General features: G+C 29.6%; 1 protein-coding gene across 1 annotated transcript in view; it reads right to left on the bottom strand.

The window, feature by feature from the left end:
• The window catches only part of LOC129983974 (uncharacterized), a 42116-nt gene extending 16996 nt beyond the window's left edge, over positions 1 to 25120 (bottom strand). The window contains exons 1-11 of the mRNA XM_056093706.1: positions 24956 to 25120; positions 17179 to 17244; positions 15698 to 15895; positions 14476 to 14541; positions 12889 to 12954; positions 11565 to 11630; positions 10490 to 10687; positions 9415 to 9480; positions 6998 to 7054; positions 5492 to 5644; positions 1097 to 1147 (exon numbers count right to left, since the gene is read on the bottom strand). Of these exons, the coding sequence (XP_055949681.1) occupies positions 1097 to 1147; positions 5492 to 5644; positions 6998 to 7054; positions 9415 to 9480; positions 10490 to 10687; positions 11565 to 11630; positions 12889 to 12954; positions 14476 to 14541; positions 15698 to 15895; positions 17179 to 17244; positions 24956 to 25046 (1078 nt within the window). The 5' untranslated portion in view covers positions 25047 to 25120. The remainder of the gene's footprint in view (positions 1 to 1096; positions 1148 to 5491; positions 5645 to 6997; positions 7055 to 9414; positions 9481 to 10489; positions 10688 to 11564; positions 11631 to 12888; positions 12955 to 14475; positions 14542 to 15697; positions 15896 to 17178; positions 17245 to 24955) is intronic.
• Positions 25121 to 25584: the final 464 nt, after the last annotated feature.

Here is a 25584-nt window from a genome sequence, read left to right as displayed (position 1 = left end):
CGAACTAGCTCTTTGAATTTTGTGTGAATCCATCAGAAGTATAAAATCATATTGATTTCTAACAAACAAAAGAACTTTCTATGGCTTGGTTTGGTTTGGTTATATTAACGTCCCGTTTGAAGCAACACTAGGGCTATTTTGGGACGGACCTCGTAATTTTGAACCGCGGTCAGATGACGAGGACGACGCCTGACCTGGCACCCCCTCTCCATACCAGCGGGAGGACGTTTGGTCATGACGGATTTAACGCGCAATAGACCCCCTTACACGACGGTTCTTCGGTGGAATCGGGTCACGAGCCTGAAACCCTCCGGTTCCGAAGCCGAGACCTTATCACCAGGCCACAGCAGCCCTGGACTTTCTGTGGCATATAAACAGATTATAAGAATACTTTTTTAAACTGCTTATTTCTAACTTATAATGCAGCAATTCGTGAATGAACAAATTTCATATTCCCTGGGCAAGAACAACCGCTATTGTTTCTGTTGTTGTTTTTTATTTGAAATCACATGATTAAGTTCATGCACAAGTCACCGTTGATCCTGTCTCTTTTCATCTCTCTTCTGTTGATCCTCTCTCTTATTCCTTCTGATGTGGATAAATAATAGACCTATTGATGTTAGGGAAAGCTAATTACGAACATAGGCTTTATGCTAAATTTAACTCGCTATTTGTTTTCAAATGCAATAATTAAGGTCGAAAAAACAAAGTTTGTAACTGGAGGAAAAAAACTAATTTTCCATAATGCAGATGATAGTCTCAGCTCTGATATAAATAAATAAATTAAATGGAAATCAATGAAAAAAATTAGAAATATTAATAAATACAAGAATATACAATACAAATTGCAACTTTTGAGTTTAATAAGTGTAATATACAATACAAATTGCAACTTTTGAGTTTAATAAGTGTAATATACAATACAAATTGCAACTTTTGAGTGTAATATACAATACAAATTATAACTTTTAAGAATTTATAATTTTTAAATATATTCAGAAAACTAGCAAAATTACCTCAGTTATTGATATCCATTTATAAATTAACTTAATTGCTTTTAAGAAATTGCATTAAATATTATTAAAGAAAGTCTTACCTCTGGACACACTGGGATATTGCTCAGCCTGAGCTAAATCATCAGGATCAACTGTAAAAAAAAAATCATTTTTATTATTATAAGGACTGCTTTTTTTTATTTTATTATAATAACAATACTTTATACTTTTTGTAATATCGCATATAAAGGGTTATAACCACTTAATATCTTCTATCTGAAGCAATTTTAATCATTTTATCTTCAATATTGTCCGGAGCAAAATATTTTTAAATAGAGAAACAAGTGATTTTATAAGATTAATAGAAAAATTCTGTATCTTGGAACATTGCATATAAACTGTCATAACTATTTAATATCTTTTATTTAATGTAATTTATAATCATTTCAGCCCCAAATTCGTACAAAAAAATCTTAAAAGGAATTTTTATAAAAACAGAAATGGCTAGAAACTATGGGACGTAAGAAGAAAATGTATGAAAGACATTGAAATGCACTTTAGAATAAGGACAAGTAGTTCAAATTAAAAATAGAAAGTAGAGCGATCTCTTCAAGTAAAACATTCAAACTTTTATTAAACTCATTTGTCTCAAATATTTACTTTACCTGAAAAAGCTACTTTAACTATTAGATCTGGTTATATAGATTTTATCGGAATCTCGAAATTAGAAAACTATCATTAACCACACATAAAAATTTTGATTCAGTGAAATTGGTGTGCTGTTCATATCTATTACATTCAACTAATCACGGAAAATTCTGTCAATTACTCAATTAATGAATATATATTTATTCAAATACCCTTAATATCATGAATCAAAGTATACATTTTCATTTTAAAATTAACAATACATTATCCAAAATTAAATTCTCAAATTTCTCAATTTTTGTTTACTTTTGGGAAATTCAAAAGTATAATCTTCAGATTCTCCTCTTAGAACCACTTTTCTTCCTTCCATGACAAGAAGGAACAAAGGTCTTCTTCCAATCTTTATTAAACATTATTTTCGTATGTGAGAATTAAAGAGTAATTTCATTCTTATCGGGGTTTTTTTTACGTTTCGTAGCATAGATTCTGTAGAAATTTCAGCTGTTAATTTATTATAAAATGGTAAACATTAATGGCGAGTTCTGACGCCACAGCTTTCCTACATTTTATAAAGGATTTCCCAAAATTAATACCATTCGCGCAGTAATACATTGGACCGGTGATAGTTTAGGGTTAGTAAAAATGGAGCATTGCACGATAGAACAACGTGTTTTCATTATTAAACAATATTTGAAAAATAATTAAATTATGGCGGCCACAATTCAAAAATTTCGAAAGTGGTTCTCTAGATCGTACAATTTAACATCATCGGATTACTTTTTTGGGGTTATTTGAAATCAAAGGTCAACAAGTCCACAAGCACGCTTGCACTGAAGGAGAAGATTCAACGCTACATCGACGAAATTCAGCCACATTTATGTAAAATGATCATGGAAAATTTCCACAAAAGAGTGCTTAGATGCCAGCAAAGCCGCGGAGGACATATGTATTACTGTGTAATTTGGGATTCAATAAAAGTATAACGATTTAAAGAAAAAAAGACTATGTTTTTATATTTAATTCAAATTTTGCGTTAACTCATTATTCTTTAGTATAAAGCTCCATTTTTATTAACTTTAAATTATCAGCTGTCAATTGATTTTTTTAATTGAATTGCCAACACCTTACTGCATGAATGGCGGCAAATTTAAATCTTGCGTGAATTTTGGAACATCCTTTATCACTTCGTATAGTTTAACAAATTATTCCAAATGTATGAAAAATATAAATTTTTACTCCGTTAAATACTTATTGCGTTTTACATCAAGAATGAAAATTCCCAAGGATAATTCAGAAAACTATCCTGTTCCCAGGTAGAAAGTTTAAAAATGAAAATTAAATCTTTCTCGTAACCTTTCAAAACTATCGATCAAGAGATGTAAGCAATAATAATTTTATACATAATGTGATACATAAGAAAGTTTTGGTTTCACTTTTATTGAATATGATTCCGGCTAATGAAAGCAAACATTAGAAAGTAACACTGAAAAAAAAGGAGGAGGAACGATTTGTTTCTTTCTGTAAAGTGCCTTAAAGGATGGATATATTTCCCAGATTGCAAAGGCTTCACTGGTGCATATACGAGGGCTGTCTAAATGACCTTGAATAATTCTACCGACTTTTAATATTCCTGCGTACAGTAATGATCTCCGTATTCGTCATCATACGTATTCATATCTCCGTATTCGAGTGTGTCATTGGCTGCCTGTTGGTATCTGAGTAAGGTGTTATTATAAGTGATCGTCGGATTTTTTATTTCTCTCAAGATGACTGAACGAGTTGAGCAAAGATATACTGCTTAAAATTTTATCTAAAGTCTGGTGAGTCTCACAGAAAAATAATTCGCAAGATTCAGAGAATGTTTGGAGATAATGTTATGAAGATAACACAAGTGAATGAGTGGTTTAACCAATTCAAAAATGGCCGCACATCGGTTTAGATGGTCACGAATATGCACCGGAAGGATAAATATTGACAAAAGAGTACTACTAACAAATTGAACACCGACTCAGAGATGCAGTTCAGCTCAAATGACCACACCTCTGAGTGAAAAACTTTCAGTTGCATTCAGTTGACAATGCTCCGGCTCATTCGTCACACCTGATCCAAACTTTCTTGACGAAATCCTGTCCTAACCTCCCTACTCTCCAGATATGGCTCCTTGCGACTTTTGATTGTTTCTAAAATTGAAGATGCTGTTGAAAGGATATAAAGTTTGAAAATAGCGAAGAGATAATGCAGAACTCGACAAAGGAGATGAACAGCATTCTAAAAAAAGCCTTCCAATAGTGTTTTCTGGAATGGGAGGATCGATAAGTGTATGAAGGCGCAAGAGGCCTATTTTGAAGGAGCTTAGGATCCCTATTTCATCACGTAACTAATATATTTTTCTTGACCAAAGCTCGGATACTGAAAGGTCGGACAGCACTAGTAAAGACACTGTTCCGAATTACTCCTTATTCCCAATTACTCTTTCTACTATATTAAAGCTATACTATACTACTGTTCAATTCCATTATATTACCATTCATTCCTCCCATTATTTACGTTCTGTAATTATAATGTCTCCCTGCATTCAGTCAGATACACAATAATTCTTTTGAAAAATTTCGTTCAAAATTTCTACGAATTCAATTTTATTCTACGAATTCAGAAAGAATACTATTCTACACTATTCAGAAAGAATAGAATTTTACGAATTCAGTTTAAAGATGCTTATTCATTTTCATCTATCTATCTTAAAGCCGTTTCGAGTTATGACGCTCACGGAGAACCAGACAAATAAACTGAGGCATCAACAGGTAAATATATACACATAGATCCAAAAATGGAATTTTCAACTCAGGAAGATCTGAAACGCGAAAATGTGTCAAAATCACAAGATCTCCGTTTTCGATTATTGCAATGCATTTATTTTGTTTGAAGCAAAAAATGAGAGTTTTCTTCTTGTTTTAATGTTCATGCATAAAAAAATTTGTTACTTTTTGAAAAACTGAAAACTATTAAAGGAAATCTACTTTTCGTGAAGCTAGGATATTGCATGCTGCTGGGATATTGTGCTGCTCTATCTAAAATTTTAATACAAAAATATATATTAAAAAAAATTTACACAATAGAGTATTTTACATGAATTAATAATTTTTCAATCAAAAAAGAAAATTAAATTAAATATGACGTGTATATTATCTTCAAATAGAAAGTAACATAATTTGATTAAGAAATTGTCAGGATATTATTAAAAGAAGTCCTGACTCCCTTGACGATTGTATATTGTTCTGTTTTTCTTAATGGAACACTAGGATATTTTCTGCTTCTGGGATTTTCTCTGTCTAAATGTTGCAAAATTCAAATGTATGAAACCATCAGTCTAGTTAATGTAAGAAAAAAGTCTTCTGTAGGGTTTAGCTTCCCGATGCATAAAATAAAAAAAATGTAAAATTTCTCGATGCTTTATTTTTCAAAAATGAAATAACATAAGATCATTTAAGAAATTAAACTGAATTTTTTAAAGAGAATCTTTTTTTTTGCGATGTAAGGATATTGTACGCTACTAGGATATTGCTACTAGGATATGCTTGCTAAAGAAATATGTAAAGAAATACTTTTTTGTGTATAAAAAATATAGAAGAGGCTTTAAAAGAAGTATCTGCCGAATATATGAAAAAAATTATATAAATTTACAACTTCTCAATCTAAAAAGAAAATAAATTATTCCTCATGTATTAACATTTAATTAGAAAATAACATAATTTGTTTGATATTTTCGTAATATTATTTTTTTTAAATCTTATTTCCTGTGACACTGGGATATTGTTCTGCTGTACTTATTGGGAAAATAGGATACTAACTGCTTCGAGGATACTGACTGCTTCGAGGATACTGACTGCTTCGAGGATACTGACTGCTTCGAGGATATTGACTGCTTCCAGGATATTGACTGCTTCTGGGATATTGACTGCTTCTGGGATATTGACTGCTTTTAGGATATTGTTCGACGTTATCTAGAAATTGTGAAAAAGACATGTCTATAAGACCATCAATGTACTTTGTTTATTATGAGTTTTTAACTCCTCAACATATAAATAAACTTAACCCCTAATTGGAAACGGGAGTCAAAATAACTCTGCATTATTCATTAGTTCTGAATGTCACGTGACATAATGTATTTGAATGCAATCATCTTCTCAGTTCTTTCAAGTTGTTCTTTCAGAAGTACGTTGGTCAAAATCTAAGTGCGTAAAACGTGCGTATAAACGAGTTATTCATTTTCAAAATTTTTGTTGTTATTTATGAAGTCATTGCATCCATGTCTCTGAAACTGCTTTTAATTTCAATAATGCAAAAAGAATAAAGAAATATTCTTATAATAATATTTCAATAAATTGTATTCTTCATTTTTGTTTGTAAAATTCTAACACTTATTAACATTAGTTTAATTCCGTGATATCTAAACGAAGTAAATACTCATTAAAAGATTGTTTAGGTTTTTCTTATAACATTTTTTTAATATTTAATATTATAACATTTAACATTTTTAATTTTTTGGTTTACAACATGATTTCCAGAATGTATTGTGCTCCCAAAATAAATTCCAAAACACAAAAAAGAAAAATAACAATGGAGTCATTTTGACTTCATGTCTCCAGTTACGGGTTAAAGAAAAATGACCTAATATTTTATTGTTGAAACATAAAATAGCAGATCACTTAAGAAATTGGAAGGAATTTTTAAAGGAAAATCTTCTTACGCGATGTGGGACACTGTTTTGCCTAGACTGATTGATTAGGTTCAATTCTGAAAGCAACCTTTTTTTTATTACAAAAAAATTATTTCATATTTAAATTATATTGTTTTCTGTCTAAATTATACATATTCTAAATATTGCTTATTTTCATTCATAAATGCGTAACACATAAACAGTTTTGCAATACTGAAATGACACTTATAAATTTTAGATTCATGAATATTTTTTTCCGAAAAACTTTTTTTTGTCATTTTACTATTCAGAGAATAAATAACATGAAACGTCTTAAGAAATCGTGTAAAAATTGCTAAAGGATATCTTACATTCAGTAACAGCATTGGGATATTATTTTGCCCCAACTGGTTCATCATGATCAAATAGGAAAGTAACTATCTTTTCTATTACAAAAAAAAAAAAAAAAAAAAAAAAAAAAAAAAAAATATTTTCACATCTAGATTCTATTGTTTATTTTTATGATTTAAACTGCACGTTTTGATATTATTCAATATTTCAATATTTATTCAATATATTTTTGCTCGTTTTCAATGATAAATGTGTTCTGTAAGTATTTTTATTTTAATTATGTAGTAATTTATTAAATTTTACATACCCTGGGCAGCTCTAGAATAGTCAGGATCTTGCTCAGCTAGAGGCTGTACTGGAGGGTCTGTAAAATCAAACAATTATCTTATAACAATTATTTCTTTCATATAACTTTTTTTGTTTATATATAATTCACTAATAATGATTAATAAGTTTCTTCATTAAATATTTTACTCTCCTGGTTAAATAATAAATAGTAATTTACTATTAATAGCATTAATTTACTTTAATAATAGTAGAGCATTTCATACATCAAAAATGATATTAATTAATTTTTAAAATGCTGGAGAATTAGTAAAATCAAACAATTATCTTATAACAATTATTTCTTTCATATAACTTTTTTGTTTATATATAATTCACTAATAATGATTAATAAGTTTCTTCATTAAATATTTTACTCTCCTGGTTAAATAATAAATAGTAATTTACTATTAATAGCATTAATTTACTTTAATAATAGTAGAGCATTTCATACATCAAAAATGATATTAATTAATTTTTAAAATGCTGGAGAATTAGTAAAATCAAACAATTATCTTATAACAATTATTTCTTTCATATAACTTTTTTGTTTATATATAATTCACTAATAATGATTAATAAGTTTCTTCATTAAATATTTTACTCTCCTGGTTAAATAATAAATAGTAATTTACTATTAATAGCATTAATTTACTTTAATAATAGTAGAGCATTTCATACATCAAAAATGATATTAATTAATTTTTAAAATGCTGGAGAATTAGTAAAATCAAACAATTATCTTATAACAATTATTTCTTTCATATAACTTTTTTGTTTATATATAATTCACTAATAATGATTAATAAGTTTCTTCATTAAATATTTTACTCTCCTGGTTAAATAATAAATAGTAATTTACTATTAATAGCATTAATTTACTTTAATAATAGTAGAGCATTTCATACATCAAAAATGATATTAATTAATTTTTAAAATGCTGGAGAATTAGTAAAATCAAACAATTATCTTATAACAATTATTTCTTTCATATAACTTTTTTGTTTATATATAATTCACTAATAATGATTAATAAGTTTCTTCATTAAATATTTTACTCTCCTGGTTAAATAATAAATAGTAATTTACTATTAATAGCATTAATTTACTTTAATAATAGTAGAGCATTTCATACATCAAAAATGATATTAATTAATTTTTAAAATGCTGGAGAATTAGTAAAATCAAACAATTATCTTATAACAATTATTTCTTTCATATAACTTTTTTGTTTATATATAATTCACTAATAATGATTAATAAGTTTCTTCATTAAATATTTTACTCTCCTGGTTAAATAATAAATAGTAATTTACTATTAATAGCATTAATTTACTTTAATAATAGTAGAGCATTTCATACATCAAAAATGATATTAATTAATTTTTAAAATGCTGGAGAATTAGTAAAATCAAACAATTATCTTATAACAATTATTTCTTTCATATAACTTTTTTGTTTATATATAATTCACTAATAATGATTAATAAGTTTCTTCATTAAATATTTTACTCTCCTGGTTAAATAATAAATAGTAATTTACTATTAATAGCATTAATTTACTTTAATAATAGTAGAGCATTTCATACATCAAAAATGATATTAATTAATTTTTAAAATGCTGGAAAATTAGTAAAATCAAACAATTTTCACTCAAGAAAATTTTTTTAATATATTATTATTTTCTTATTTATATATTATCATTCTGATTATGTATAAATGAGTAAATACATTACATTATTCTTCTGCTTCAATTTTTTATATCAACAACTCAAAACATAAAGTTATGATTATTGGTTTGTAAGTTTGGCTTTCCAGAATAAGACAAAGTAATTACCAAGGGGGGAAAGTATTACTGAAAGGCGAATCTTGGTTTATTCGTATCAGCCATAATTTTTAAAATTCATTCACTAAACAATAGTAAAAAAATTATTCTATGCCCCGGATTTGTATTTACTTAGCCACCAATGAACAATGAAATTTAAGAATATCCAACCATAATCCAAGAGCCGCGAACCTTTTCTATGACACTACCAATTAGTGCACTCAGCTGCCTTCTGATCTCATGCCGTATTTTTTTTTTTTGAAGGATTTTCTTTTTTAAAAAAACTATGCACCACCCATTGCGCTTTAAGTATCGTTTCGAATTGCACACGTGCAATAGATATCAGTTCCTATATGACAGAATTCGTGCTACCAGTTTGTTTATAGACTGAAAATACTTATTCCATTATATAGACTCGTGCATCATTAATTTTCTAGTATAATTGAATACGAATAATGTAATGCTTATTAACGGTATGAATGCTTAGAATTTCCCATATCGTTGCTACACTGCTTATTCGTCCAAGACGACGCCTACTACAAGTTATGTGTCATAATTAAACAAGTATTACTTACAGTCGGTTACTCTGGCTGCATCCGAGTAGTCTGGGTCTTGTTCAGCATAAGGCACGATTGGAGGATCTGTGAAAGATCAAACATTTGTTTTCATCAGAATAGTTCTTTTATTATTATTTTATATTAATTATTGCATCATCCTACTATTTTTCTGTGTTAAAATATATATTGACTTCTGAGAAACTAGATCGATATTAATGAAAGTACAGTCGTTCAACAAAAAAAAGAAAAATGGGACACCTCTTTAACTAATCGATCGATTTAGTAAAAAATCTCAATTTTTTTTAATGGAAAATTTTTGAGGAAGTAGTTAATTAACTCGGTTAATCAATTTGTCGGTTGGAATAAACCTATTCGCTCGAGTCTTTTCCATCTACACCAATTTGGTTAAGGTGTGATAATAAGTAAAAAAGTTATTGAGGTGTGCCAGGCGTTTCTGAATATGTTCGGTGGCCTATGCAACGGCGCTGTGAATCTCGTGTTCGTGTAAATGGTCGCCATTTTGAGACCCTTCTGTGAAGCAACTACTGATAACGAATGTGCTTCACCTTTTTAGAATAAATGTCACCTTCTTTATCACTTAACTTTACTGTTTCCTTGTGTTCACTTCATTTGTCCATTTTGTCCATGCAGATGAAGTTTGCGGACATACTTTCCTATGTGAAAAAGACTTCCTGAGATATTCCCTACCACCCCACGAAATCACCCGTATGTTGTGGCTTCATGTGCTGTTATGAAGTATCACATTTTACTGCTGACAAATCCCGCCAATAATGTTAGTGCTGCCATACTTTCCAAGTTTTTACTTTAGAAATCTCCTATAGTGAGATTTCGGTTATTTTAGTTCGTCGTTAATGAGATTTCGGTACTAAACGAATATTTCAAATGTTCAAAAAGGAGGTATTCTTTTCTCAATGGATTTCTAAATCAATGAACAATCAATTTTTAATCAAATCAATTTTAACCAAATCAATTTCTAATCAATGAACCAAAAGAAATCATTATAAACCTGGTTCCGATTTTTAGAGATTTCTGAAATTTGCTATTAAATTACAAATGAGAAAAATCATCTTACACTGGGCGGCTGATGGGCAGAGTGGTGGAGCGATACATTTTTTATTGGGTCCTCTGACTGCTCCTGGTTCTTCACATACACAACCGGGTACACAAATTCGAGGGCAAATGACTACTTCACCAGCATTTTCGCAGGTGTTCTCGCATCCAGCATCGCAGTCACTCCATGTCTCGCCTGGAGGACAACTTTCTTCACCGTCTACAAAATAGAGGACAAATTCCATCCTGACACATTTTTCACTCAATAACAACGGAAGAGTTTCCAAATCAAACATTGATTATTATACTTGAAATTTTAAAAATGCTAGAGAATTAGTAAAATCAAACAATTTTCACTCAAGAAATTTTTTAATATATTATTATTTTCTTATTTATACATTATCATTCTGATTATGTATAAATGAGTAAATACATTACATTATTCTTCTGTTTCAATTTTTTATATCAACAACTCAAAACATAAAGTTATGATTATTGGTTTGTAAGTTTGGCTTTCCAGAGTAAGACAAAGTAATTATCTAGGGCGAAAAGTATTACTGACAGGCGAATCTTTGTCTATTTATATCATGCATTTTTTTAAAAAATTCATTCACTAAACAATAGTAAAAAAATTACTCTATGGCCAGGATTTGTATTTACTTAGCCACCAATGAACAATGAAATTGAATAATATCCAACCATAATCCAAGAGCCGCTAACTTTTTCTATGACACTACCAATTAGTGCACTCAGCTGCCTTCTGATCTCATGCCGTATTTTTTTGAATGATTTTCTTTTTAAAAAAATTATGCACCACCCATTGCGCTTTAAGTATCGTTTCGAATTGCACGCGTGCAATAGATATCAGTTCCTATATGACAGAATCCGTGCTACCAGTTTGTTTATAGACTGAAAATACTTATTCTATTATATAGACTCGTGCATCATTAATTTTCTAGTATAATTGAATACGAATAATGTAATGCTTATTAACGGTATGAATGCTTAGAATTTCCCATATCGTCGCTACACTGCTTATTCGTCCAAGACGACGCCTACTACAAATTATGTGTCATAATTAAAGAAGTATTACTTACAGTTGGTTACTCTGGCTGCATCCGAGTAGTCTGGGTCTTGTTCAGCATAAGGTTCGATTGGAGGATCTGTAAAATATCAAACATTTGTTTTCATCAGAATAGTTTTTTATTATTATTTTATATTAATTATTGCATCATCCTACTATTTTTCTGTGTTAAAATATATATTGACTTCTGAGAAACTAGTTCGTTATTAATGAAAGTACAGTCATTCAACAAAAAAAATGGGACAAATCTGTGACTTTTTATTTATGGTCCCATCTTCACAAAATTGGTGTAGATGAAAATATATTAAAGGGACAGGTTTGTTGAAATAGACAAATTTATTAACCGAGTTCATTAACATGGTTAATTAATTACTATCTAGAATTTTTTCCATTACGGGAATCGAGATTTTTTATTCCCATTACAGAATCGAGATTTAATATTCGAAGCAAGATTTTTCAAGACCCTATAATTCTCGAAATTATCATCAGAATTTCATAAAGTTTTAAAGTTAATCACAAACTAATCGATAGATTTAGTTAAAAATAATTATTTGAATGGAAAATTTTTGAGGAAGTAGTTAATTAACTCGGTTAATCAGTTTGTCGGTTGGAATAAACCTGTTCGCTCGAGTCTTTTCCATCTCCACCAATTTGGTGAAGATGTGACAATAAATAAAAAAATTATAGAAGTGTCCCATCTTTTTGTTGACGACTGTACAATATTATAACTTTAATCGATTGACTGAGTTTATTTTCATGAAATTAATGTCGGGTTTAAAGATTCTGCGCTAATCCTAAGGGACTTAGCAAAATCAAATAACTTAAAGTAAGTAAATAAGTAATAATAAGTAAAGGTATTTACATTGTTATTCAAATAACAGAAATAAAACAAGCAACGAAGAAACAACAATAATGAAGTCCATGAAAGCAAGATTAAACCAAATCAAATTATCAAAGCCAATTTCTGCAATAAAAGAATTTTATCTTCCAAATATCACCAATAATTCTGATAAGCATTATCGAAAAATTTCATAGTTAAATTCTCAAAATTGTTGTAATCGTTCAAAGGACCTTAGCAATATTTTGCGTTCATCAACTTTTAAGAGATGGATTTAATTTTATCAATTTTGCTCGAGTGACTAATGTTAAATACAATGCACCATATCTGCTCATTCATTATTAATTACATCATCGAGTAACTGAATACCAGCTTTTACGATGTTTATTAACATTAAGATTACTTTTATATCGTTATTTTTCATGCCTCATTTCTCCCTTAAGAATATGCCTCTGACTGAAGAATATGCCTTTGTCATTATTAAGTAAGTATTACTTACATTTGGTTACTCTGGCTGCATGTGAGTAGTCTGGGTCTTGTTCAGCATAAGGCTGGGTTGGAGGATCTATGAAAATCAAATTTTTTCATTACAATCGGAATTTTATTATTATTATTATTGTATATTTATCATTGGACATTACTATTTTCTGTGTTAAATTACTTATTAATTTTTGACTAACCAGATCGTTACTTGTAAAAATATAGAATTATTATTTCAATAATTAAATTATAAAAATATTGAATTATTACTTAAATATTCTTATTTCAATTGATTGATTGAATGAATATTTATAGCCAAAAGTCAGGTTTTTTCCAATTCTGCCCAAAGCCCACAGTGCTTACAGTATTCAAATAAGTAACTTTAACAAAGATATTTACGATATTATTAAAAATAACAAAAAAATAAGCGATGATGAAATAACAATCTTACGATTCCAGAAAACAAAATCAAATGAAACAAAACTTCCAAAACCAATTTCCAATTAAACCATTTTTTTCTTCAGTTTATCTCCAATAATTCTAATAGGCTAGTATGTAAATTCTTGAAGTTCTTAAAATATTTCATATTAAAATTCTTAAAATTGTTTCAATCACTTAAATGATTTTAAAACATTTTGCGTTCATCAATTTTTACGTAATGGATTTAATTTCATCACCTTTGGTCGACTGAAAAATACTAAGTCAACCATATTGGTCCCTTTATTGTTAGTTATCTTGGGTAGATGATCACCAACTTCTACAATGTTTATTAAGAGTAAGAATGCTTATAATTTTTCTGCAGATTCCTTACAATTAATAAATATTACTCACATTTGGTTAATCTAGTTGCATGTGGGTAGACTGGATCTTGTTCAGCATAAGGCTTTGTTGGAAAATTTATGAAAATCAAACATTTTCATTACAATCGATTTTTTTAATTATTATTATGATCGCACATTTACAGTTGAATAATTTTGTTATTTTTGTTTTGTTTTGAATTATTTAATAATTTTTGACAGTTAAAATCGTTATTCGTAAACGCATAGTATTAATATTTCTATCAATTGATTGTTTAATTGAATTTAATAGAATAAAATTCAGATCTGATTATCCAAGAAGAATGTGCTTACTATAATAAAATATGTTACTTTAGTAAAAATATTTAAATTATTATATAAATAACAAAAAAAGTAATGATGAAATAACAATAATGATGTAGAAGAAAATAAGAATATCAAAACCAACAACAGTAAAATACTTTTTATTTTCGATATATCTCCAAAATCTCTGATAAGCTAAGATGCGAATTGTTAGAAAACTTCATAGTTTAATTCTAAAAAATTGGTACAATCCCTCAGAAGATTTTAGAGACATTTTGAGTTCATCACCTTACATGTGATGGATTTAATTATATTATCTTTGCTTGAAGGAATGATACCAAATCAACCAATCAATCATTCTTCTTTAATTATATAAGGTAACTGAAAACCAACGTCTACAATGTTTATTACCAGTAAGAATGCTTTGAATTTTCCATATTATCATTACCTCGTATTTTTACTTCAAAAGACATCCCCATCAAAACTGCACCATTATTATTACTTACATTTAGTTACTCTGGCTGCATATGGATAGTCTGGGTATTGTTCAGCAAGAGGCTGAACGGGAGGATCTATAAAAATCAAATATTTACTTTCATTAGAATAGGATTTTATTATTGTATATTTATTATTGCAGGATCTTATTAAAAAATTTTCTGTGTTAAATTATTTATTAATTTTTTATGAACAAGATAGTTTGTACTAATAGTACAATATTATTATTTCAATTGACTCATTGATTGCAATTTTATAATATTAAAAGTCAGATTTTACAATTCAGTGTCAAACATAAAGTATTTAATATTGTAAGATAAGTTATTCTTGCGAAGATGGTTACATTTTTATTAAAATAGCATGAACAAGAAAATAAGGAAATAAAGATTCAAAATTTGATTCCAAACTTATCGTTCCTTACCGTGATCTGGGTGGCCAAACGATTGGACCACCTCTACCAAGCCATTGAACTTCGAATGTTCGGTTCAGACAATCACACGCAATAGTTGTGCTATGGTGTGGTGTTCCGCCATGTTGATACCACATACCTCGGCGGATATGCCACAGGCATTATCCGTGATATGGCAGGCGTTTCTGAAAATGTTCGGTGGTCTATGCAACGGCGCTGTGAATCCCGTGTTCGTGTAAATGATCGCAATTTTGTGAACCTTCTATGAAGCAACTACTGATAACGAATGTACTTTACCTTTTTAGAATAAACGTCACCTTCGTTATCACTTAACTTTACTGTTTCCTAGTGTTCACTTCACTTGTCCTATTTGTCCATGCAGATGAAGTTTGCAGACATACCTTCCTATGTGAAAAATACTTCCTGAGATATTCCCTACCACCCCACGAAATCACCCGTATATTGTGGCTTCATGTGCTGTTATGAAGCATCACATTTTACTGCTGACAAATCCCGCCAATAATGTTAGTGCTGCCATACTTTCCAAGTTTTTACTTTAGAAATCTCCTATAGTGAGATTTCGGTTAGTTTAGTTCGTCGTTAATGAGATTTCGGTACTAAACGAATATTTCAAAGGTTCAAAAAGGAGGTATTCTTTTCTCAATGGATTTCTAAATCAATGAACAATCAATTTTTAAACAAATCAATTTTAACCAAATCAATTTTTAATCAATGAACCAAAAGAAATCATTATAAACCTGATTCCGATTTTTAAAGATTTCTGAAATTTGCTATTAAATTACAAATGAGAAAAATCATCTTACACTGGGCGGCTGATGGGCAGAGTGGTGGATCGATGCATTTTTTATTGGGTCCTCTGACTGCTCCTGGTTTTTCACATACACAACCGGGTATACAAATTCGAGGACAAATGACTACTTCTCCAGCATTTTCGCAGGTGTTCTCGCATCCAGCATCGCAGTCACTCCATGTCTCGCCTGGAGGACAACTTTCTTCATTGTCTAAAAAAAAGATGACAAATTCCATCCTTACACATTTTTCACTCAATAACATCGAAGAGTTTCCAAATCAAACATTGATTATTACACTCGAAACTGTACTGGGAAACGAAGTTTGTTGATTAGTTACCCAAATTGGCTTGCTACTCTTGCTGAGCATAGAGATTGATCTCCCTAAATTATATCTTAAGAAGAAAAAAAAATGCAGAGAGTTTTCTTTTAACATATTCGCTATCAAGATTCTTGCCTATGATTCTGACCACTATGAAATAAGATGCCTGTTCCTTTGCTATACCTTAATTGTAATAGAGAATAGAATATCTGATTAGATGGTAAATGCGAATAACCGACATTCATACGTATCAATAAAAAAGAAGATATAAACTAAACTTGGGCGTATTCTATTCGCATCAGATTCTACACTAAATGAGAACTTTTAGTCAACGTGTTAAAATTTCTCAACATAAATGGAATCCTTTGGGGAAAAGCATCGAACTTTTATATTTGTATTCTACATTAATACTAAACGAGCTTCTTCCTGCTCAAAATTAAAGCTATTCATCGCAAGGCATAGTCACTTTATGACCTACCTCAACGGATTCAGCTTATGTTCCCACATTCGCTGTGTCTTTGACGACTAGAGAGATTCGAATTATTACGTTACAATCTGTCCTGTAACAAAAAATCTTTCATTTTTCCAAGCCTCTTTTTCCAAGATAGGAAACTCTTCCTTATTTATCTGATGTTAAAATATTGCTTGAGATAAAAGATACACAGTACGACTACTGAAGATTATGAAGTCCCTACAAGAACGATAGTTATTGTTATTGACAAAGATTGACTTTAAATGCCTTGTTAGCCGCTAAGACACTCATTGTAATTTCTTTCAGTGCACGTTGTATGTGAAAGTACCCTTTTCCCCATTTACAATCTATATTCTTCTTTATGCCGATATGTTTTTTCACAACTCTAAAATTTATAATTTCATTTCCCTCCTAGTGACTTAATAATATTGATGATGGTTGCATTTCCTGTAATACGATTATGAAACAATTATGAAAATTCTTTGTCCTTTTCCTAGTGAAAACTCAGTAAAGAATAACAGACATGTTTCTTTTCTTTTCTTGATATTTTTTATAATTTCAATGCTAATTTATTTATTTATTTTATTCTCTCTTCATATCAATTGTTATGATTAAGTGTCTACTTAAATCATAACAATTAAATGCTATAACCCTAAAGGGAAATAAATACAAATTATATTATTTCATTCTTAAGGTACTTACATTTTGCTACGAGGGATTGTGGTGGCCATGCTTCAGTAACCGGTGGCTCAGGAACAATTTCCCAAGCTAAAAAGAGATTGTTTCAATTAAAATGTTGGTGATCATATCACGCAGTCGAATACAATTATACAATGAAGAATGATATCCCAAATATAGACTATGAAATATATCCGGTTCTCCCAAATATTACTTAAAAAATATCCATTTGTTACCAGTTCTATGGATGTTAAGGAAAAAAAGTTACCGGAAAGAATTCTGATTTTTTTTCCGCATGAATTATCATTTAAAAATAGTCTATAACTCAATGGACTATAACTATCTATAATGCAATTTTTCTCAGCAAGTAAACACATTTGGATACATTTTTACAGTCATAAATCCAAAATTCAGGAAATGGTAGTTGGTTCCTAGTAGCACTCTTTCAAAAAAAAAAAAAAAAAAACTAAGGTTTTTTGGCGATGGTTGATACAAATTTTAATTAAAATATTTTAAGGAATTTTTTTAATATTCTTAGGAAAATATTTTTAAACTTCAGATTTTGATAGATATATAGTTAATATTATTACAGAAACATTACACCGTTCTACTCTTTGTCATAGGCGTTTTGTTACTTTTCTTAATCTCTTAATTAATTATAATTCTTATAATTAATCTTAATTATAATCTCTTAGTTAATTTAATCTCTTAATTAATTATAGAGAAATCAAATATTCTCGCCTACTTGGTGGTTACAGAAATAGCGTTGTGTCGACTACCCTCTACTGATAATGGTATGTACCTCCTATTGGAGGGGTTGTACCGTAAACGGTGATGGGAGTTAGGATTCAATCATAATTCCTTTCAATGCTGTTACAACATTCTGGTCATTCAGATTTTTCCGTGTGCCTCAGGGCGTTTCTGGGAACTCGTTTATGATTATATAACTCAAATATTTCACAGGTACGAGAGTAATGTTTAAAAATAGATGTAATTTTAAAAAATATCGCCTTTACTTAAATCTAATGTTAAAATTTAATTGCAATTCAACAAAATTCAACTATTTTTAAAGCAAGCCTTGTATTGAAAGCTTCCCAACATGGTAAGATTAGCCGAATCTTCATACCTTGATCATTAACAATGAAAAAAGTATTAAATAATAGTTGCAACAATGGAAGTAATTTGAATTTCACTTCATGAATATTCTATATATAATATTGCAAAACAGCCCTAAACTATTTTTAACTAATTAAAAAATGAAAAAGTATCGTAATCCAAAGGAATTGGCAATGTTGAAAATATATTTTTTTTTGCATTCTAATATGATGCAACAAATCATGTTTAGTCGGAAATTTGTTTTTGAGATTATGACGAAGAAAACGTTAAGACATCTCTTAACTTTTAAAAGATTAAAAAAAAATACTAAAGTGCACACTGCCTCCCTGTAGTGTGTGTGTGTGTGCGCGCGCACGCTTCTATGAATTAATTTAATAGTTCTAGATTAAACAGTTTGGCTTCTAAGATGCCAAACACACACACAACCATCTTTATTAGTAGTAGAGGTAACAAATACGAGTAAAATGCATTGAATAAACATATTTGTTTCAGAAGATCCTGCGCCGATTTAATTCACTCTATTCGAGTGCTATTTTAGGACAGGTAATTTAAATTTAATTCATTTTATTCATGTTATTATTATCTAGCAAGAATTATTGTACATGTCATTTCACGCACATCTTTGCCGAGTCATAACCTTTAGTTTCTTTTTAATATGACAAATCTACAATTCCTTCATAATTTAAACAACATGACATAAATTGTATATCATGTATCTGAAAAAACATAATCTAACTAAGCAATAAGCCTTAAAATAATTTTCAGTGAGCTTGCAGAATTGGTTATAAGCCCAAAACAATTTATAATTAAAATCATCAGCTAGATGGTTGTTATAGTTACTGATGATTAAAATAAAGATGCAAATCATAGAACGCATTTGATAATAATAAACTAAGGCATCTCAAAAAATAGAATCTTCAGCATTCAATAGATTTATAAGTATGATGTTATATTTTATTCTTCAAATGATATAAATATAGGAAAGAACGAGTTGCTTCGTTAAAACAGAAGAAGAAGGACTGAAGATTTCTCGGATAGGAATAATACAGCTTTCTTGCAAAGATTTTCAAATAATCTAAAAATGGCGATAAGAGTACGCTAATCTAAGTCAAAAGGTAGAGAAGGAAAATGCGATGAATTGTAGATTAGATTGTAGTCAATTATTTACTGAGTTGGACCACCTGAGTTATTCAACCACCAGTGAATGAATTATATATAAAATAACTATGCGCGGTTGTTAACAGTACTGTTATTCAAGTAGTTGCACTTACAATGACACTATACGACAAAAAATATAACTCTAGACAGATAGCTTCATTCAGAGATATTAATTGTGATTCTCCACATGAAAAGGGAAAATTGTTTAAAGAAAAATAATTCTTTCTCTGAGACTCTAAAGTCACTTTTAGAGGGAAAATACGAATAGAAAACTACCGGTATTTTTTTTAAATTTCTTTTTGACTTCCCATTGAATCTAATCCCAAACATTTTCTGAACTGATTAATACAGAATAATACAATCGAATATGTTTCCCAAAAAAGAAACTTCAAATTTACATGAGATACTTTGCTTGGAGTGGCTTCAAAATTCAAATGCTTTATTTGTCAAACATTATTGCTATGTACGAGGGGTGATCCAAAAAAAAAGTTTACAAGGCAAAGGAAAAATGCTTTATCAAAAATAGACACAGGATACAAATGGTAATTAAGAGATATGTGGCGGTCACTTCTCTACATAATCACCAAACCTGTTGAGGCATTTATAACTCCGTTGGATCAATTTGTTTAATCCGTCTTGGTAATAATCAGGTCCCTGGCTATTGAGCCAGTTCTCGGCACCTTTTTGAACATCACCGTCTCATATGAATCTTGTTTCGGATAAGTGTTTCTGCATTGCCAGGAAAAAGAAATAGTCACTGGGAGCCAAAGCGGGGCTGTATGGGGGTTGGCTCGAAACCTCCCACTTAAACGTTTCCAGCAATCTCTCTGCCTTCTTCAAAAGAATAACACCATTCCATCCCCTGTTGTCTACTCATTGCTTCGTCCCCGTCCATTTCAGCGATTTGCATGTGAATGTCCGATGAGGACACATTCTTGGCCCATAGAAATCGTATTATGTCTCGCACGATACCACTTCTATAGACGTCTTGTCATTACTGTCGTTGTTTCAGATCTCACTATCTGCTCGAACGAGCGGTCTAAGACAACTAGGGCCATCTCTCTTCACTTTTGGTAACAATATCCCCATCCACAACTTCTACTTTCCAAATACTGCTTCTTGTAAACTTTTTTTTTTGATCACCCATCGTATAAGCAGAGAATTTGAAAAAGCTTAGTTTCTCATAATACTAACAATTATTAAAAGATGGTTCAACTAAAAATCTGGTGTTTTAAACCTGGCTTCATAAAACTATTTTAAAGTAACGTCACAGAACACTAACAACAGCGCCTCTACATGCCCCTGAACTCAATGAATAGAAGAGTTCTTGTTTGTTTTATAGATATAAATGATGAGCTGAACAGGCCTCTCTTAATGAGAAGAAGAGCCGATCATATATCAGAAGAGTTGAATTCTTAAATTCATTTTTGAATTTACTTAGCCCTTCTAATACAGAAATTAAATTCATGCGATTTTTTGCATAACCCTACAGAAAAATTCAAATGCTGCTTTTTTTACCTTCTCGTATACCTAGTATAAAAATGTCCACATTTTAAACCACCCAGAGCTCAAAAAACACATTTTTAAAAATGTCTGTCTGTAACTAAAATAACTCAAAAATGCTTTGGTCTAGACAGCTGAAATTTAGCATATGGTCTTTTACAACATATTGTAGATTTATATCAAATTTAGTAAAATATTGCAGATTTATATCAAAATTTGAGTCGCATTTATTCAGATGAAGTCCCTCTGAGCATCTTTTCGGACATAAATTAAAACGAGAACGACAAAACGAAGAGATAGATAAAATTTGGTACACAGATTTAACATCTATAGTATAGAGATCTATCAAATTTTGATCTATATCCAACACGGGTTGACTGTCTGTCGGTCTGTACTTTCATAAATATGTAAACGCGGTAAATCAAAAACGCAGTTACTTAAATATATCGAATTTGGTATGGGATTTTTTGACTACCATTATAGTTCTGTGTCAAATTTTAGTTTCAATCGGTTGGGAAAAAATCCTATTAATTCTAATTATCAATTTTCTGATTCTATTAATCGCATGCCAGGAGTTAATCGCCAAATAACTCGCCAAGGATCACACGATAGATTCAGTAAAAATGCTAAATTCAGACCAAAAATTATCTCTTACACCAATGCCACGTAAGGCGTTCTCTGAAATAAAAAGTTTATTAGAGGGTGTAATTCTCTACAAATAATTACTCATTTCTTTCTGGTGAACATCATTTTATTTTCGGACACATTTTTTGTGCCATTTCATGTAGACCGTTACAGATTAGGACACCTCTCACAGTTGGATGCCTCGTCTCTCTCACAGAATCGTTCTTACACACTCTACGTTCTGATACAAAAAGAATTAACAGGAACTTTGTACTCGACAGATACGCCATCTATCGGCGTGAAGCTGTAACAGAGGGTATGCATAAAAATTTGAGGAGGACCACTTACGCTTGTTTTAAACGATATTATTATGTTATAAGCAGCATAAATGGGTTAGTTTTCCGAAGAACGCCAAAGATTAGTCCTTTTACAATAATTCTCAAAATATGAGGGTTTGTTCCCGATTCTATAAATCCATTCCAAAATAGCATGGAATAGGAATAATATTAACCTTGGTGTATACAGATGAGTTCGAGAATCAGAAGGGTTCCTGTTTATAGATGAATACAAATAAAAGGAAGAGGAAGCCATGCTCCCAATAAAAGATATGATGAATCGATCACATGCCATCATTTGGGCCAAATGATCAAGCAAAATAGTGTGAAAATTGAATGCAAGTCGAGAGAGCTTCCTGTATGAGAAAAATTGCAATCATAAAATATATTTTTGAATTTAGATAATCTAAAAGAAATAATGATTGTTGCAAAAAAGCATAGATTATGATGGATGGCATTATGAAAATAATATATCACAAAGCATTTGATCCGAAAAAGAAAACAAAAAATAAATTGACGTTGATAAAAGCACAGAAAAAATACAAAATAAAAATTCTTGGCTAAAATACAAACATTTAATATTGGAAAAATTAACATAATGTAATAATGCAATTCAAAATAAAAAAACAAATGGATATTCAAAAAAGAAAAATTGTAATAAATGCCGAAAGTACTATAAATAAAAGGAAAATAATAATAACAATAAATACCGAAACAAATATAAAACAAAAAGCAAGAAGAAAATGTTTTTCTGGTAAAAAAAAGACTGGCAATAAGAAGAAAATTATAATAAAAAATAAGATAGAATTAAAGCTGACATTAAATGCTATATAGAAGTGGAAAACATACGATTGTTGAGTTCAAAATGAATAACAGAAATGAAATAGTTAAAAAATAGAATTCGTAATGATTAAAAAAGGAATATTCACACACAAAACACTTAAAAAGAGAGAGCAGTATTGGTTGCTTGAATCGAAACAAGAAAAGAAAATAAATGCAAAAATACCACTTGGTCAAACAGAAGAGTAAGAAATAGGGGAAAAAATGGTTCAAATGGAAAAGTAGAATTGAAACTCATTTTCTAAAACAGGAGGTCTTTAAATAAAAATTATAGAATTTTTGGAGTCTGAGAAAAATGAATTACGAATACTTCGAAAATAAGAGTTATTAATTCAAAACATAATAACATAAAATAATATAAAATCAATGCGAATTATTAAATAATAATAGGGACTAAAATATATTAAAACGACTATTAGAAAGCAATATAAATATTTTCCACGTCCTGATAAATTATTTTTAAAAGAGTGTTAAATTAAAATATAAGGCATATTTAGAATATGGTATATAGTTTGAATAGAGCAGAAACCCAATAGGAGTTCATAATATCTATTGGAATTACTTCGAATTTAAGGTAGAAAAATGAATTACTAATGCATGTGAATCAATATTTTAAGACTAAAGTCTTAAAAAACTTTTATATATACATTTTTTTATCTGTTTAAGGCTTTAAAAATGGTTATTTACATTTGAATTTGCATATAACCTCATTTGATGTGGCCAAATCATGATGCTTTATATATTTGTAGTGAAATGTTTCAATGTAACGATTTTTAAAGATAAATTATTATTTTGCTTTGTGTTGTATTATAAATATTTTAAGATAAAATGTTTCATTCTGCAAATATCTTCCAATTTTTTTTTTAAAAAATTCTACTATTTTTAGGCTATTTAAATTTAATTTTAAATATGATTACCATTTCGAAAAGTCTAAACTTATTTTTTTTAATTCATACCCTTTTATAAACAAGTGATATTGTATTTTTTAAACGGGAGTTTCTCCGTAAGATACTTAAGATTTTCATCATGATATAGTGTTTTAATGCATTCAAAAGTAATGTTGAAAGCAATACATCAAAAAATATGCGAATATTTAAAAATATTCAATTAAATTTACATTCAATTTTTTTTTTCAATTTTCTCTGCGTAATTCAAATGAATCGTTATTTATCGAATAACAATTAAAATTAAACATTAAACATTGCTATATAATGATGAAACTAAATCACACTGACTTTTAATTTTCAATTTCAGAGCTTCTTTCATTTTTTTACTTTCACGTATACATAGTATAGGGAAAGCATTGTAATCGTCAAAATATTCAAACTCGAGATTTTGACGAATCTTCACATTTTAGACCTACCTGAATTCGAAAAACATTTATGGAAAATTTCCATCTGTCTATATGTGACAAAGATAACTAAAAAATATGCTTTGAGCTAGACGGTTGAAATTTAGTATACGGTCGTTATATCAAACACATTTTTCTATCAAATTTTGAGTGAAATCTGTTCAGTGGAAGTTTATCTGTCAGCCTTCTGGAATAAAAGTTAACACGATTATTACAAAACGATGAGAGCTAGATAGATAAAATTCTGTATATATTTAGCATTTACAGTGTCGATGCCTGTCATATTTTGAGTCAAATCCAAATACGAGTTCACCGTCTGTCGATGTGTATTTTCATAAACATGTAAATGCAATCATTTAAAAACGCGGCAGATTAAATATGTCAAATTTGGTATGGGATTTGTGATTATAATCGAATTTCATGCAAAATTTTTGTTTCAATCGATTAAGAAAATTCGGGTTTTTTTAGATATGCATTAATGCATGCCAGGTATTAAGCGCCGAATAATTCAAGAAGCAGGTTGGCGATAGATTCAGTAAAAATGCTAAATTCACGATATAAATGAATATTGTTTGTCAATGTCATATAAGACGTTCTCTGGCATAAGATATTAAAGTGTACGCGAGAAAGTTTTGAAAAAAACCTCTCCCAGTGATTTTTTTTTTTTTTTTTTTTTTTTTTTTTTTTTTTTACTTTTAGTAATACAAAATGAAGAACTGGTAAGTTCAAATCATATTTTCCAACAAACAATTGAATCTTAACGAACAATAGAAATTTAAAAAAATAGCAGAATGAATATGAACTAATTTTTGAAAAATAATTTTCCAAGAGTCTATCATTAAAATTTCAAAAAAAAAAAATCAAAATGATTTACCATTTAGTGAAGGATCGGTTGTTGGCTCATCATGAGCAGCCAATGACAGCAACGAGTAGAGCAAGTACGTCAATGAATTGGCAGCAACCATATTGATTGACTTATTTCCAAGACAGCGCGATTTTCTTGAGACTTTGTCCTTTTATATAGATCTAGGATTGTTTATGAACATCGCAACTATTAAACGTTGATACTGCAATTTTCTTGCTCGCCGTGCGCGTCTCGTGAAATGCGATTCCTTCCAGAATCAAAACAAGGTTTTCTTTTTTTTACTCTCATTTTGCTGACTCCTTGGCTATTACTGATAGCGGGCAAACCAGATTGTCTCAGAAAATATCCGTTTCATCAGAAATCATCGGTACTTCTAATGTTTATCCGGAAAAAATTGTAACATCATCCTATACGTTATTTTCTCGCCATATGAAATTGGTCACTGAAAATCCTCAGATGTTCAATATTTTTAGAATTATAGTGCGTGGTCCATGAGAAAATTCAACTATTCACTTTTTTTAAAAAAATTATAGCGGAAAAACAATTCAGAATATATTATTCCAAGAATATCAATATGAATTATATCTTTTAATATTATAATTGATGTTAATATCGCGAAAATTATCCTTCTAATGTTA

Source organism: Argiope bruennichi, chromosome 9, assembly GCF_947563725.1.
Source record: "Argiope bruennichi chromosome 9, qqArgBrue1.1, whole genome shotgun sequence".
In the NCBI taxonomy this organism is placed as follows: Eukaryota; Metazoa; Arthropoda; class Arachnida; order Araneae; family Araneidae; genus Argiope; species Argiope bruennichi.
The sequence above is the reverse complement of the archived record's forward strand: the minus strand, read 5'-3'. Positions and strand labels throughout refer to the sequence as shown.